This window comes from Hippocampus comes, unplaced genomic scaffold, assembly GCF_001891065.2.
Source record: "Hippocampus comes isolate QL1 unplaced genomic scaffold, H_comes_QL1_v1.1 scaffold156, whole genome shotgun sequence".
NCBI lineage: Eukaryota > Metazoa > Chordata > Actinopteri > Syngnathiformes > Syngnathidae > Hippocampus > Hippocampus comes.
Genome location: NW_017805744.1, coordinates 5,015,859 through 5,031,265, shown reverse-complemented (window position 1 = coordinate 5,031,265; position 15,407 = coordinate 5,015,859). Strand labels below are relative to the sequence as shown.

At 38.7% G+C, this 15,407-nt stretch overlaps 1 protein-coding gene across 2 annotated transcripts in view; it reads left to right on the top strand.

Moving 5' to 3' along the window:
- il1rapl2 (interleukin 1 receptor accessory protein-like 2) overlaps nt 1-15,352 on the top strand; it is a 242,353-nt gene extending 227,001 nt beyond the window's left edge. The window contains exons 10-19 of one of the 2 annotated variants that reach the window (XM_019884023.1): nt 2,921-3,061; nt 3,758-3,818; nt 4,571-4,680; nt 8,412-8,557; nt 8,950-9,027; nt 9,119-9,235; nt 11,119-11,241; nt 11,548-11,787; nt 11,939-11,969; nt 13,134-15,352. In XM_019884023.1, coding sequence (XP_019739582.1) covers nt 2,921-3,061; nt 3,758-3,818; nt 4,571-4,680; nt 8,412-8,557; nt 8,950-9,027; nt 9,119-9,235; nt 11,119-11,241; nt 11,548-11,787; nt 11,939-11,969; nt 13,134-13,222 — 1,136 coding nt within the window. In that variant the 3' untranslated portion in view covers nt 13,223-15,352. The remainder of the gene's footprint in view (nt 1-2,920; nt 3,062-3,757; nt 3,819-4,570; nt 4,681-8,411; nt 8,558-8,949; nt 9,028-9,118; nt 9,236-11,118; nt 11,242-11,547; nt 11,788-11,938; nt 11,970-13,133) is intronic. The other variant, XM_019884024.1, reaches the window with a different exon arrangement.
- Nucleotides 15,353-15,407: the final 55 nt, after the last annotated feature.

Below are 15,407 nucleotides of genomic sequence, written 5' to 3'. Positions count from 1 at the left end.
TATTTATTTGATAGGAATCAGGCTAAAGACGCACAGAGAGTGAGGGGGGGGGGGGTCTCTGCTGGACAGGTGAGTCTATCAGATCTCAAGGCTAATTTTACTTGCAAGGCTGTTCCCAAAATGCAATCGGAGCTTACAGTAAGTATTGAGCAGCGAACTTGTGTTTTTCCAATGTGATGAAGCTTTTGCATCTCATTGTACTAAAATTGCATATCACGGCAGACATCTCAAAATACATAGTCTTCTGGGGGCTAAGCATATATTAATACATTTTGGTAGAGAGGAATATAGGCCTACTGTCATATAGGTTATGTTATCGGGCATCCTTCTAATTCCCTTGAATAACCAAGATTGAACTTTTGAACTCTTTATAATTTCTATTATCTAGTCCAGTTAAAGTCCAGGGGAGGAAGCCCCATCATAGTAAAGAGGATACTAATGTGATGTGTGTAGTTCTTCATAGCCTCTTCATTTTGCTCTCAAAGTGCACGGAATTGATGGATTTTTAACAGAATGTCGAAAAAAATTCTCCCGGGGGGGCATGCCCCCGGACCCCCCTAAAGGGGCTGTGTTCCCCTTGGGGCTAAGCCCCCCTTGTTCTTGAAACCTAGTGACGCCCTTGACTAATGCAAAACCTGACAAAAATCCATAACTGACAAATCACTGTTTTAGGAAGTGAAAATGAAAGACTTTAACCATCACTCCTGCAGGAAGTGAAAATGAAAGAACTTTCAGTTTTCCTTCCTTTGTACCTCCATTCTTCAGGTGAGACAGACATGTGTTGTCTTTATGTTTGTTCCTGGAATAAAAGTTCTTGGTTTTGATCAGGCAGCAATGATGGAGTGAACATTGAATGTTTATGTATTTGTAGCTACAGTCTCAGTGTTAATTTGTGTGTCATGACTTTTCTTCCAAGCTCTTTATTTATTGTTAGTCGTTCTTGTGCCATTTGACTAATGATTTGCTCTGTTTTTGGTTCATCCTGCAGAGAATTCAACTAATTGTACAAGAAAATCTGCCAGACTGTAGTTCTTTCATATTTTTGTGTTTTGTCTGCCGTTGTGTCAGTGCAATGGAAAATCCCCCTCAAAGGAAAAGCCCATTGCATGCTCTCTCAACCTTCCACGTTTGTCGGCGCCTGCTACAGACACATTTTTAGAAATTGAGATGTCTTTCACGAAGGCGTGCTGAGATCAATTCCTGGGTCACAGGCAGGCGGTCGAAGCAGGGAGGAGAATAGGAGGAACACATTAGGCATTGAAAATGACCTCCTTTGAACTGTTCAACAGCCTCGGCAACTAATGAGAAGCACATTTGGCATCGAAAAGGGCATGGCTACTGTGGATTATTAACACATAGATGGAGGTTTATTTCACTTCAGACAAGTCAAACATCATTCCTGAGGCCTTGTACTCCGAAAGCGTCTTTAGTTGTTTGTTTACAATAGAGCCTCAATAGTGAATGCACACATTTCCCTGCAGCTGCTCCCTTCACAGTATCGGTAGAAGTGGGTGAGATGTGTAAAGACGTGTGCAGATATAGGGGAGATGTGGTGAAATCTTCAAGTACCAACCTGGTTTTCTGGGTTTTAAAGCTGCCCGTGTGCTCAAGGGAGACAAGATGGTAATAGATCACATTTACAATGGTGTCATTCAGCATCCATGATCATTCATCACTCTCCCACCACTCTGCTCCACTCCTGCCTATGATAACACTATCAGTCAAAACTCACACGCTTACAATTCTTGACTGGGACTTTTTGTATACAGCCGGTGCAACATGCCATCGTGAAGTCTTCAGTCACACATATTAAAGGCAACTTTTTAGGTGGTGAGGCTCAACTTTTGTTAATTCAAGGATTATTTGACAATAATTTACTCATTTGGAAGATCCTGATGGAAATTCCTTAAGAGTTGAACAAACTCATACTGTGGTACAAATCAGTTTTTCCCAACTTTTGGGGGTGGTGCCAAGGCACATATTTGACACACACACAATTTACATGAGAAACCTCCCGGCGTAACTTCAGACACGAACTTCAGAAAAAATTTACATGTTTATATTGGGAAAAAAAATTGACTTACTCCATATCAAAGCTCAGCCTGTTTAGCTGAAGCCCTTTTTTTAATATCAACAGGTGGATAAACAGGTAATTTGGATATTCTGCTATTATCTAGCATGTAGTTCTTGCTAGACAATAGACGAACAAAGATACTCATTTTGCAGTGAATACATAATACATTTCAGACTAATGATGGCACATCTGACCCGATTAACCTGTCACGGCACGCTAATGTGCCAGGGCACAGATTTTTGTAATCACTTTTCTAACTTGTGATTTCAAGTTAATTATGTGATCCAATTAACCGAGCAAGAATTGAAGCTTTAGTGACACTATGCCAGACCAACCAGGCTTTTATCGCTCCTTTCATAGTTGTCAAACAAAGACACTATCAAATTGAACTTATTTGTGTCTTTCACTGTCAGATCTCTCTATTGAACGGATATACTGGTAGAGGTTTCAATTGCCAAAGAAAGCAGAGAAATGTTCATGAATAATTGGCAGGAATGTTCAACATACTTAATAATTAACAAAATCAGCATCTGCATAATTTGTGCTGACGAATGAAGGAATAATTGCATTTTAATAGTTGTATTCTAGTATTTCATGGAGAGAGTTTTGTTTTTGTTTTTTCACATTTAAACAGAGAAAGTTAGGACATTGTGTTACAATGAGGCAGTCCAGGAAGTTAGAGCTTCAATCATGTCACACTCAAATCGACAGTAATGTGACCTCTGAGAAATTATCTGGCTCCTTAATTGGACTTATTTGTTTGATTTTTTTTGTTATTTTTGGGGGATGTTTCACTAATTGGATTTTATTTTTGCTCTTTTTTTCCCCCTCTTTCTTTGAGTGCAGATATGTATCGTTTGGAGTTGGCTGGTGGTCTGGGTGTCATATTGCTGCTGCTAGGAGTACTCACAGCCCTTTATAAATGCTACAACCTGGAACTTATGCTATGCTACAGGAGACATTTTGGCAGTGATGAAACGGAAGATGGTAAGTTTTCTTTTTTTCTCTGATATGATGTGTTGACCAGCAACTCCTGTTACAATCTATTCCAATGCAAACATACCTAACTGCCATTTTGTCAGTTTTGCCACTCAACTGGGACTGGCTCCCGCTCCCCGCAATCTGAACAGGATCAGCTTTACAGAAAAGAAATTACTAAATACAGGAGCTGTATCAACAAGTCTGTCTTTACAAAGTTAATGCTTACCTCTCTGATATGATGTGTTGACCAGCAACTCCTGTTACAATCTATTCCAATGCAAACATACCTGACTGCCATTTTGTCAGTTTTGCCACTCAACTGGGACTGGCTCCCGCTCCCCGCAATCTGAACAGGATCAGCTTTACAGAAAAGAAATTACTAAACACAGGAGCTGTATCAACAAGTCTGTCTTTACAAAGTTAATGCTTACCTTTGATTGAAACCATCAAGAGAGTTGTTTATTTAATTTCTGTATTTGTTATTGGTTGTATTTAATTGCAATGCATCATTCTGACAGATTTGATGGATTTATTTTCTCTCACTAAATTCACATTAATGGTCAGTCTGTGAAATATTTGAAAATAGAAATATGAGCTGCGATTCACAAGTTATTATCAAATACTGCCATTGCCTTCCTAAAGGTCGATCATGTTTCACCTAAAATTGCATTATGTGTCCTGTATGTCTGTATGTCTGATCAGATAATAAGGAGTATGACGCTTACCTATCTTATACCAAAGTGGATCTGGACTCTTTGGGCAGGTAAGCATACAGTACCTGCTGTATTCATGTATTTTCTTATACAGCACAGACACATTATACAATACATGTTTTGCCTACTCCGCTGGTGAAGTGGGCCATAGGTTAATTGAGGTAAGTTCGTAGTCAGTGAAGTGCAAGCTTGTATAAGAAATTGCAGTGAGTTAAGAAACAGCCATTTTTTTTTTTTACACAGAGTTGGCTTTATAGGGCTCCTCCTGCTATTGAAGCATTTACATTGTGAAAACCAGGTACTGTAAGGCACTGTTTAAAGTATGTGTTCAGCCAGGGTTCAAAGTTAAATAGATTATTCATTAAGAGTGACATAACACCACTAGTTTTTCATCAGTTGAGCAGAGTCATTATTGTAACATTAGAATGAGACACAGCAAGAAACTGCAAAAAATAAAGACATTTTCAAATATTTCCTGGCCAATATTATCTATCACCTCTTGAATGAAATTCCTCCCAGCAGCTACATAGCAAGAAGTGCAGTAAATACTGGAGAAATCTATTTGTCATTTGTTGTAGAGTGCCTTTGGGTTCAGTGTGCTGTGTTTTGTTTTTTGTTTTTTTCTGTTTCTTGGAACTAGCCGAAACTGAGCAGAGTTGAACAAAGCCAAACTGAGCTGGTGCTGTGATGTGGAAATTACTTTAATGTACCACATCACATTTACAGTACTTGCATATTTTAGCATTGACATTACAAACGGGATTTTGCATTAAAAAAAACATTTTGTTGCGTTTGAATGCAGAACAAGCAGTGACGAGGAAACCTTTGCTTTGGAGATCTTGCCTGACGTCTTGGAGAAACACTATGGATACAAGCTGTTTCTTCCAGACAGAGATCTCATTCCGAGCAGTAGTAAGTAGCCATCAGTCATTGAGCCAGCCCCTCTCTCTCTCTCGCCCTCTCTCTCTCTCTCTCTCTCTCTCTCTCTCTCTCTCTCTCTCTCTCTCATATACACACACACACACACACACACACACACACACACACACACACACACACACACAGAGTCCCTAAAGCAGGGATACCCAAGTCCAGCTCATCATCAAGCTTTGCAGAAGCTTGAATAGGATCCTGATCATTTGAATCTAGTGTGTTCTTGGGGAGGGAGACATCTAAAGCAGGCTGGATAGAGGCTTTCGAGGACCAGATTTGGGCAGCCTTACTCTCAAGGCTGAACCATCCAGAGTCCATCATTTTGTCTGAATGAATAAGAATTTATGTGGGAATGCATCTTAACTCACATTGCACTGACACACATTGTATGCATGTCTGAATGTGTATTGTCACATTTATATGTCATGTAAACCATAGCATCATTATTCTTGCTTCCCCGTCGACACACACACACACACACACACACACACACACACACACACACGCACACACACACACACACACACACACACACACACACACACACACACACAAAATAATGGCGCACGCAAACTGTTTGTCATCATTTCTGGGCTTATGTGTCACTCTCGGTCCAACTCGAAGGGGAAATGTGACTGTTATTGCTCTATCTGTCAATGCTCTGACCTCACTCACACATAAACAGTATTACAGATACACGGCATGTGGGTGCCGCAGTCTTTTTGTTATACTAAAGCATTTTCATTGAAAATGATTTCTTTTTCCCATGCAGGAGAGCTTATCATTATTGTCTTCTTTCATTTTTTTTCTGTGTCATCTGACAAACTATATTTGCCAGTCAAGCTGAAAACGTGGCTGTTGGTCTGAGTTTCCAAAATAACATTTTGAGGACAGATCTTGAAAACAGTCCAAACAAGCTGACAGCAAAGATCTACAAAATTTCTATATACCACAACATCCACACAGACTCTTTTAAGAAATTATTGACCCCAAACCACTGCTGTAATTTTTTTCATTGTTTTTCCATTTGCCAGTGATATAAATCATCAATTCAATCAAAAGGTCTTAAATCTGTTCCTTGCGGGGGCAAAGACTTCTCTGCAATGTTCACCTTGAGGCCATCATTGTGGACACTTTGAGGAACAAGTGTGTAGTGTAATATAATTGAAAACCATAACACAAAAATTCTGACGTGTCACATGCTAGGCCCACAATTTGTTCCTAGACAATGAACAATAGTGTGATGGAGTGAAATGCCCACCACTCCCTGCCCAGCATGCTGTCACTCTGTTTTCCGCTCGAGATCTCAGGCGCACGCTTACTAACCATGTGCTTGTTGTGCTTGTGGAGCGAAGCCCCGGTGAACCCCACGGACCCAGACTCCTGTCCTGTCATCCTACATGCCCACAAACGTTTTCCCTGTTGCCTGGACTTTCTCTTTTTGGTCAACTTATCCTTAAGACCGGTGCCAGACTTGCAGTTTAGCCACTTGCTCAGTCAAAGGCACAGAACACATTTATGACATCATCACTGGTAATCTGAGTCTGAGTTTGGAATAAGGGAGACACCCACCGAAAAAGTTCTGGCTCCACTACTGGGTGGGGGAATTTAATATGTTTTTAAAGACTTTAAAAAATACAGTAATATAAACAGAGAAATGGAGGAGAAACCCATTAAGTAAAAAGCAAGCAGACCTAATTTTACACATGTTCCATTTCACTTGTGCCAATCCAATTAATTACCGAGTATGAAATTACAGAGGGTTTGCTGGAAATGTTATTTATATCAATTCATGCAAATCTTGTTTAAATGAACAGTTTAAGGGTGTCATGTTTTCTGAAAATTAACTAAGGATCTCACAAACATCACCATTTTTTTTTTTTTTTTTTAGAAAGTCACCTGCATCAAAAAGGATAACTACAAAACACAATAGATGTAAAAAAAAATGTTGAGCTCAAATTTATAACCAAGGACACACACCTTTGACTACAAATCTCTTGTCCTTCAAGGAAGGTAATGGTTTTTTTTTCGGGTTTTTTTTTTCTTCAGTTCGCAGGTGTGTTCGCCTGGGTGTTAATAAGAGGTCTCTGGCATTTTCCGTCAAATTACACAAAGGATAAAGAATTAGAGCACACTTAACAGCCATTTATTTCACCCTGGTTGAAGTTTTTTGGATCGTGTTGTCAGAGGCATTCAGTCGAAAGCAACAAAAAGACTGCTCACTCCGTGCCTCTCTGCTTTCATTCATATTGTTAGCGGGCAAAACTCGGAGGGTGGGATAAGGCAAGCGCTACAAGTAGCCCAGATCGATGAGAAAACAAGCAAGCGCCATTTGACGAAGTATTCTATTTTCTCTCTTCATCACTAAGTTGATAAATTATACTTGTCAGTTAGAGTAATGAATCCATCATTGTGGTACACAAAGCATACATACGCCAAACACAAATAACACACTCAACCCCTGTCAATAATTTATCCTAAGATTCAAGTATGCACCATTTAACAGACGCTAACACTATGGCTAACCTGTGCTAATGGTGCAGCTCATCTCAATCTTGAGCCGGCTTCGAAATTACGGCGTGACAAAATCATTGTGGAAGCGGTAGCATGTAAATTAGTTGGCCAAAATGTAAAAATGGCTCTCCCACAGACACATTTGTGGAAAATATTTTTGGCAGCTAACAAATTATTTACTTGGTTGTTTAAATTTAGACTTGATGGATGGGAGGGCACTTTTAAGACTCAACTCTTTATGCAAGCATTTTAAAAAGGTGTTTATAGTCATTCCCCATTAATTATCATCTGCTCTGACTCAGTTGTCAAAGCCAAATGTCCTGCATATGCAGCTGTCACTTAAATGAAATTTAAGAGGTGAACCAAAAAAGGAAGGTTTTACCACATCTCCACTTCATAAAATGTGGATTAAATTATTTGAATCATTTGGAATTACTTTACTTGCATTTCTGTATAAATTGGGCATGAAATGTGATCTCACCTGGGTCACAACAATAGACAGTCTGCTTTATATGGTTTAATATTTTTATTGGAAATATTCACTGGGCAGAGTAAAAAAAAAGTATTTGAACCCCAAGGCTAATGAGTCCTCCAAGAGCTAATCAAAGTCAGGAGTCAGCCAACCTCCAATCTAATTAGTGTATTAAGCAGGGGTCTCAAATCCTGGTCCAGAAAGTAAAAATCTCATTCACGGTGTACAGACAGTAATCATTTTTATACCACCATTTAGAAGTATTTAAAATGAAAGGGTTTATTTTTCTTCTATTTTGTTATTTTCAAAAGGAAAACAGATGTTTTTTTTTTTTTTTTAAATCAGGGATGTTAATGGAAGCAGGTTTCCTATCATAATCTATATATCATCATTTCATGTTATGTACAGTCCAGTCTCTTTATAACCGTTTTCCAACCACATAGAATTGATTTCAAAAAACTTGGCAATGACTCCAAATATAACATGCAAAACATGAAATATAAATGCACATGTTCATATGCACGCGGTCATTTTTAAAAAAAATGAAAACACATGCAACTCACAATTGAATGCCTCTCTCTCTCTCTCTCTCTCTCTCTCTCTCTCTCTCTCTCTCTCTCTCTCTCTCGCTCTCTCTCTCTCTCTGTTCCTCTCTCTCTCTCTCTCTCTCTCTCTCTCTCTCTCTCTCTCTCTCTCTCTCCCTCTCTCTGTTCCTCTCTCTTAGCATACATTGAGGACCTAGCTCGTAGTGTGCTGCAGAGCAGACGGTTGATCATCGTTTTGACACCAGAGTTTGTGGCCAAGAGAGGTTGGAGCATCTTTCAGATAGAAACACGCCTCCACTCCATGCTGGTCACTGGGGAAATCAAGGTAAACCGACAGCTTGAGAGACTTGTCAACATACATTTTTGAATTATCAGTATTTCATTGTACTTTACAATGGACGCTCCATGGTCGAACACAATCCGACCTGGGACAATGATACAACTAGAAGAGTTGAGAGCTTGAGGATCTTCTATAATTGTTAGATATGAGGAACATTTTTATTCAGTTTTGGATATTCAATAACAATAATTCGCAATTCATGAGAAGATACAAAGTAGCCTTGGCCCTTGCACCTGCTAAGAGGTTGTGTCAAAAGGGCTCAAAGCCAAATAAGACAAGATATAATTAGTATTGTTTTTTTAATTGACCCAATTTAGAGATTTTACTGCTTGTCATTCTCCTTCGAGTATTCTACTTGTGTCTTTATATGTGGTTAGGTAATCATGATTGAATGTGCTGATTTGAGGAGTGTGATCAACTACCAAGAGGTGGAAGCACTTAAACATACAATCAAGGTATTCAGAGAACGGTGAACACAGTGAAAGATGATCTGATTTGTCATTTAAAAACTATGAACGAGAACAATATCTCATCACCTCTGCTCAGGTTTTATCGATCATCAAATGGAGGGGTCCAAAGAACAATGAACTGTCATCAAAGTTTTGGAAACAGGTGGTCTATGAGATGCCTGCTAAGCGAAGAGAGACTATATCCAGACGTCAGGTAATGAGTCAAATGAATTAATTATAAGTTTTGTATGCTAGCATTAAGCTAGCAGGTGTTCATAAGACAAAGCTATGGTTTGGGTTTGGTTAAAATACACAGAAAACTTTAACTGGCAGTGTCAATAAACAGCTTGAAGTATGATGAACTGGCCTCTTTTTTCCAAAAATTGCTGCTTGTTGTGAAGATAGTTGCCACCATCTCGAGCACTCCTAATTGATATATTTGCTCCTAACTCAAGAAATAAATAAAAAAATGCATACATCGGCCAAACACCGTCTTGTATCATCCGACTCTTCAGTCATCCGACTTGCAAGTCAAAAGTTCTATCAAATGACACCATTATTGTCTTTAAGGCAATATTTTATTTTTTCAAAGTGCACGTTTTACTGCACTCACATTTTTACCATGTTTTCCACGTTCCACGTTATTGCGTCATAGTACTGTGGCCTTGTTTTGTGGTTTTTCCATCGTAAGTCCTATTCTTGATTTTTTTGTGAAGATATTCTCGTTTGTATTTGTCGTCCTTTTGTGACAAGCTATTTACATGTATCTTCTCCTTGCTTTTTGCAAGCGCTTTTTGTTCTCATTCTTATCCTGGTTATGGTCTCAGAGTCATTATTTGTACTTTGTCGGCCTCGCGCCTTTTTTCTGTAAGTAAATATATTTTTTGATATCTATCAGTCTCTTTTGCACCTCTCGGGTTCAGACTTAAACAACCAACAGATGGTCCATAAAGTGCCATCAACTATTGCTAATTTCGTGTGAAATTGGTGAAAGAGCCTCTGAAAAGAAAAATGTGTTTCTGCTGCTTAATGGAAAGGTGGAAAAAAGCCCCCCAAAAAACACTCCATCCCTAATTAGAGCCAAACTAATCCAAGCAAAGTATAATGAACAGCAACGTGTCAAAAACCTTCAATCATTTGTCAGAAGCACTCAAATGTGGTATCTTTCACATTTTTTTCTTTTACCCAAGAATCCACTTTTTCCCATGAACATTGCAGATTTGTGCTCATCTTCAGTTGAAAACATGGACAAAAAATGACAGACGTTCCTCAAAAGGCTCATATGGCATGTTGCATTTCAGTTTGTTTTTTTTTGGTTTTTTTTTTGGTGGGGGGGCATTTGAATGTCAATGTAAAGCATCTTTGGGTGCTATGAAAATCACGACAAGTATGTGATGCATTATTAATTTAATTATTACATTATTAATCATGAAAATGATTCCACCATATAAAGTATGCTTTATCGATGTACGTACAAGAAGAAGTGCCTTTTCAAATCATTGGCCAATGAGCACTCAAACCTGCACGTCTTCACACCACTATTGAACATGAACCATTTATGTTGCTCAATAGCACATTGTAGACTGAATAGCAATAAGGTGGATTATCTCAATATTTTAATAACTCAAAGAAGAATAAAAATTAAAATAATGATGAGGGAAAAAAAAGGCAGTATTTGTTCAAGTACCGCTTTGGGCAAAACAAATTAGAACCCTCACTAATGTTGAACAAGGGACTGAACCTCAGCCCCATCATTCTCATGTAAATTGAATTTTCCCTTGAAGAATCATAATGGATGTTACAAATTCATTACAAAAACAAGACAAAACAAAACAAAACAAAAAAAACCAATACGCTTTATACGTCGCAAGTACAATGCCCACTGTCAATTGTCTGCATTCAGAGTACCTAGTCCAACAATCAATAAATCATATTTCTTCGGAGTTTAACCGAAAAGATATGTTCATTAAAAGCCAAAAAACAAATGTGCTTTCCATCACATTCATAGTTTCTCATTGAAAAGTAAATTCTCCTGATTTGCAGAATCAATTCTTTGTCTCCTCTTGAACATCTTTTGGAACTTGTCCGTGGTAACAGGTGATGGACTCGGGTGAGCAGGGACTCTTTGGAGACCTACAAACATCCGTCTCCACCATTGCCATGACAACCACCTCAGCATCCCTGGTGCCTCCAAGTGAGAATCGGCACGGACATCATCAGGTCAACTGTTACAATTAATCGACTTCAAATATTGGCTGTCATCTTTGATTATCTTTTATAATTGGTTTAAAAGCATGCTTTTGTGGTTTCATTGACTGATAAATGCCTCCTCTTGGTACTGTACAATTACCTCTGAGTATTTCTCCACTTTCCATACAGTATATTTGGCTTAAAAGTTTGTTTTTTTTTCACCTTGAATGCAAGGCCCCCGAAAAAATACACCTTGTCATTACGTCCTTTTCATTGCCATGTTTTGTCAGACTGCATGACACAAGTTAAAGGTGTGTTCTGATTTTTCCTCTGTAGGTTCCCTTGGCAACAGAGATCCCGGACTACAACCAGATGACCTTGCCTCTTGGAGGGGGTCACATGGCTACCGCAGCCCAAATGAGGCATTTTTGCCGTAGCTACGAGTTTCATCTTCCCCCACAGCCACCTGCCATGTCGCCCCCTCTCCCACCTCCATCCACCATGCAGTTCTCCACTCTGGGCCCTGGGGGACGCCATGTCTACTGCAACATCCCCATGACAATTCTGAATGGACAGGTGGGAAGAAAAGGCGCTTCCATTGATGTCTGTCAGTTGGTTGTTACCTCGTAGCAGTCTTATCCTTTTTCTTAACCCTTAACTCTTCTGTTTGTGTGCATGTCCCCAGATTTGAAACCTATTTCAACTAAAACCCCTCTTTTCTCCCTAGGGGTTCAGGGCAGTTGACTGGGGAAGAAGAGGTCTGTTTGGATAAAAGAAATGTAGAAAGGAAATTTCATCCACCCTTATATTTTTGTGTATTTCTGATTAACTGGTGTGTGGATATTTTAATGCCATGATGTTATCCACATAGAGTGTGGTTCAAATGCATTTGGAAGAGGACAATGAGGATTCATGATTTTGCCTTTATGCGCCAGCAAAATTGATTCCAAGCAAGACAATCAATGTGATAGAAACGTAGACATTCAGCGTTAAGGTTTCACAAACATATTTTCAGGGGCTTCAAAGTAAGGTTTGAAAAGGTTGTTGAATTCTTAAATGAAAATAATTTGCTGTCAGTGACCGACTAAAGTAGAGAGCCCCTGACTCAATTCAAACCTCCCTGGAGATGCTTTTTCCAGGCTTTCGCTGTTGCCACCATCACATTCTACTTGTTTGTGGTACTTCAGTTTTGTCTTAGTAACTAAAATGCATGTGACGGTATGCTATGGATCAGTAGTGTTCATATACTTCTCAATATAATTCTCTTCCTTTGAAACCATATTGATGTTTCATCAGCCCAAAGAGTAGTATTTCAGAATAATGGAGGCTTGTTTAGGTCTTTTTAGATCGGTTTTCCATGTTTTGTTACCAGTGGTTTGTACCTTGATTTAAATACTATATTTACAGTACATTCACGAAGGCATGTCTTGACTGCAGAATTTGCTCTTGTTATACTTCTGTTAATGTTGTGAGGGTTTTTTTTTTTCCTTGACCAAGCAAAATTTTGCTTTCTTCCATTGACAGCAACAACTCAGTGTTTGAATGTAAAGCAGTAGTTTGATTTTTTTCCTAGTTGACGGGTAGGTGGCCAAATCGAACTCGCTCACCAACTGGAGACAAGAAAAAAGTAACACAAACAAGGTGGCTGGAATGAAAGCCTGGCAAAATTATATCCAGGGAGGAATCCGGAAAAAAATTTTCATCCAAGTAAATTTTGTTAGATTTACAGCAAGCACTTGACTGTCACTGTATCCAAATAATTTTGAGCCCCTGAAATTTGATGTATTCCACATTAATGGGGGCATTTTGTGAAAAATTGAATTTGAAATTAATTTCATCAGTAATATAAATAATAATAATCACAACGTTGGATTTTGAAGGTGATAATTGCTTATCGCCATGTTATGTTGTGTGTCCCCCAGGTATCACAGAGCAGCACACTTGGAAAGAAGCCCAATCTTCCCCTGAACAGCACCTTTGTCCCACTCACCAGCAGAGAACTAAGCTCTGATATCTGGTAGAAACTTTGGACAGGAACTGTGCTGATTCTGGATTAAAGACTATTGGTTTACAAAGAAATTCTCACTGACTTGGGACAAATGTTTCTTGGACCTTCTGCAGACATGGGTTGGGGTCTCTTCAATCCATGCCGTGAACAAAAACTGCTTACTTATTCTAAACCGGACGAGATCTGGACTGCTTCTCGACCAACATAAACTGATTGATTAAACTGATTGTATATTTGTTCTGACCCTACCACTGAGTTACAGACTGATATCAAGTGGGGAGTAGGATTTAAAAGGACACATTTGCTTGCAATACAAGTAGACATGCCACAGAAAATTTGAGGAAGACGCATGGACATGGAGGATTTGTTGATGTCTTGAATGGCGAACGAGAAAGATCCCGGATATTAAGACACTCTTTAGTGATCCACCAGCCATGGGTTTGTGTTAGTACCACATTGAGAAGAGAAAAATAAATAAAATCACAAGACTAAAGTCACAAGCAGTAATACTGTTATTTCAATGAGTAACTGTTAAAATCGCCACACAACCGCAGATTTCCACTGTTTCACCGTAGATCATGAAGTACATCAGTTAAGATACGACTAAATTATAATACCGACACTATATTTAACCCCATTCTCACATTTTGACTTTATTTTTTTTTCCCCCCAGTGTAGACCTAATACACGAGTGTTGGACCTTGGGGAGAAAAAAAAGTTGGTCTAGATACCTGATGCTTTTAAGTTCCTTAACAACTTGGAATATTTGGTTGTTAGAAAATTCATGTCCCACATGGTCAGGTCATAAAATGAATAATCACAACCAATAAACTTGGGACACCATTCCATTCTTATCAGTACAAACAGTATATGTGCTTTATTAGCTATAAGATTCTAATGCTGTACTTCGATGGAAGACATCCATTGATTACATTTGATTGATTGATCGATTGATTGATTGATTCAATCAGTCTCAATCAAATAAAAAACAAAATAGGAAATTAAGAGTGAAATGATGTTTACAGCGGCACAGTGACCGACTGGCGAGCCTGTACGCCGACACTTGTGCCTACATGGGGTTTCTCTGGGTACACTGGTTTCTTCCCACACACTTCAAACATGCAGGTTAGCTTAAATTGAAGACTCTAAATTGTCCCTGCCCTGTGATTGAATGGTGTCCAGTCCTGGTTGCCCCCCACCTTCTGCCTGAGGTCAACTGGAACACGCTCCAGCACACCCATGACCCCAATGAGAATTAGCAGTATAGAAAATGGATGTATAAGGTGGTGCACGTGGATCTAGATTGTTTATTTGTTGAGGGAAGAGGATAGCAATGGAAAAGAGAAGCCACTTCAGTGTTCAGCTGGTTGAACTGGTGAAAAGATGAACTGGAAAACCTTTACCCTGAATCTGCAGGCGTCAAGGAAATGGATTTTTTATGTGCATGATCACACATTTGGATATATAAGAGAAAAAAAAAGAAGGAAAAAAAACAATAGGTAGACTAAATGACACAATCATTTGTCGCAGCATCTTTTGACATGGGGGATGGATCGGGTGGTTACAGAAAAAAAGGAGCGGTTCTCCTAAATATTGCAATTTAATTTGTTTTGTTTGGCTTTGTTGACACTTTAATCCTTCTTTAACTTAGGTGAGTGGTTTACCTGGCTTAGTTTTAAGTGTCGTTTTGTTCCAATAATCTCTGTACAGCTTCAATAATGTACACATAGATCTATACAGGAGTGATTTCTTCCCTACAATTTCTGTTCCATGTCGTTTTGTTTATCTTTCATGATGGACAAGTAAAAGTCAACAGGGAGTGTCAACGGCATTGTTCTTTGTGAGCTTTAAGAAATAAAACTGATTATTATTCGTACCATGATATTTAAGCAGAGAACCTGTTTTGAATTTATGCAAAAGTTCTGTCATTGTCTTAACAGGAATGGAACCAATGAATTCTGGATATTGGAGATGATTTGATACAATAATTATAATTTACATGGATGGGTGTTATATCCAATTGCAATATAAAGTCTAGTGGTTGTCTTTTGATTTACAGAAATTGTGTTGAATATTCTTTGAATATATCGGTTGGAATAATTTAAAGAAAAATAAAGTTCATGAGTTGTTTTATATATTTTTCAGTGGTTCTTCCTGCTATTCTAATGCATATTCCAGCTCTCTGCAC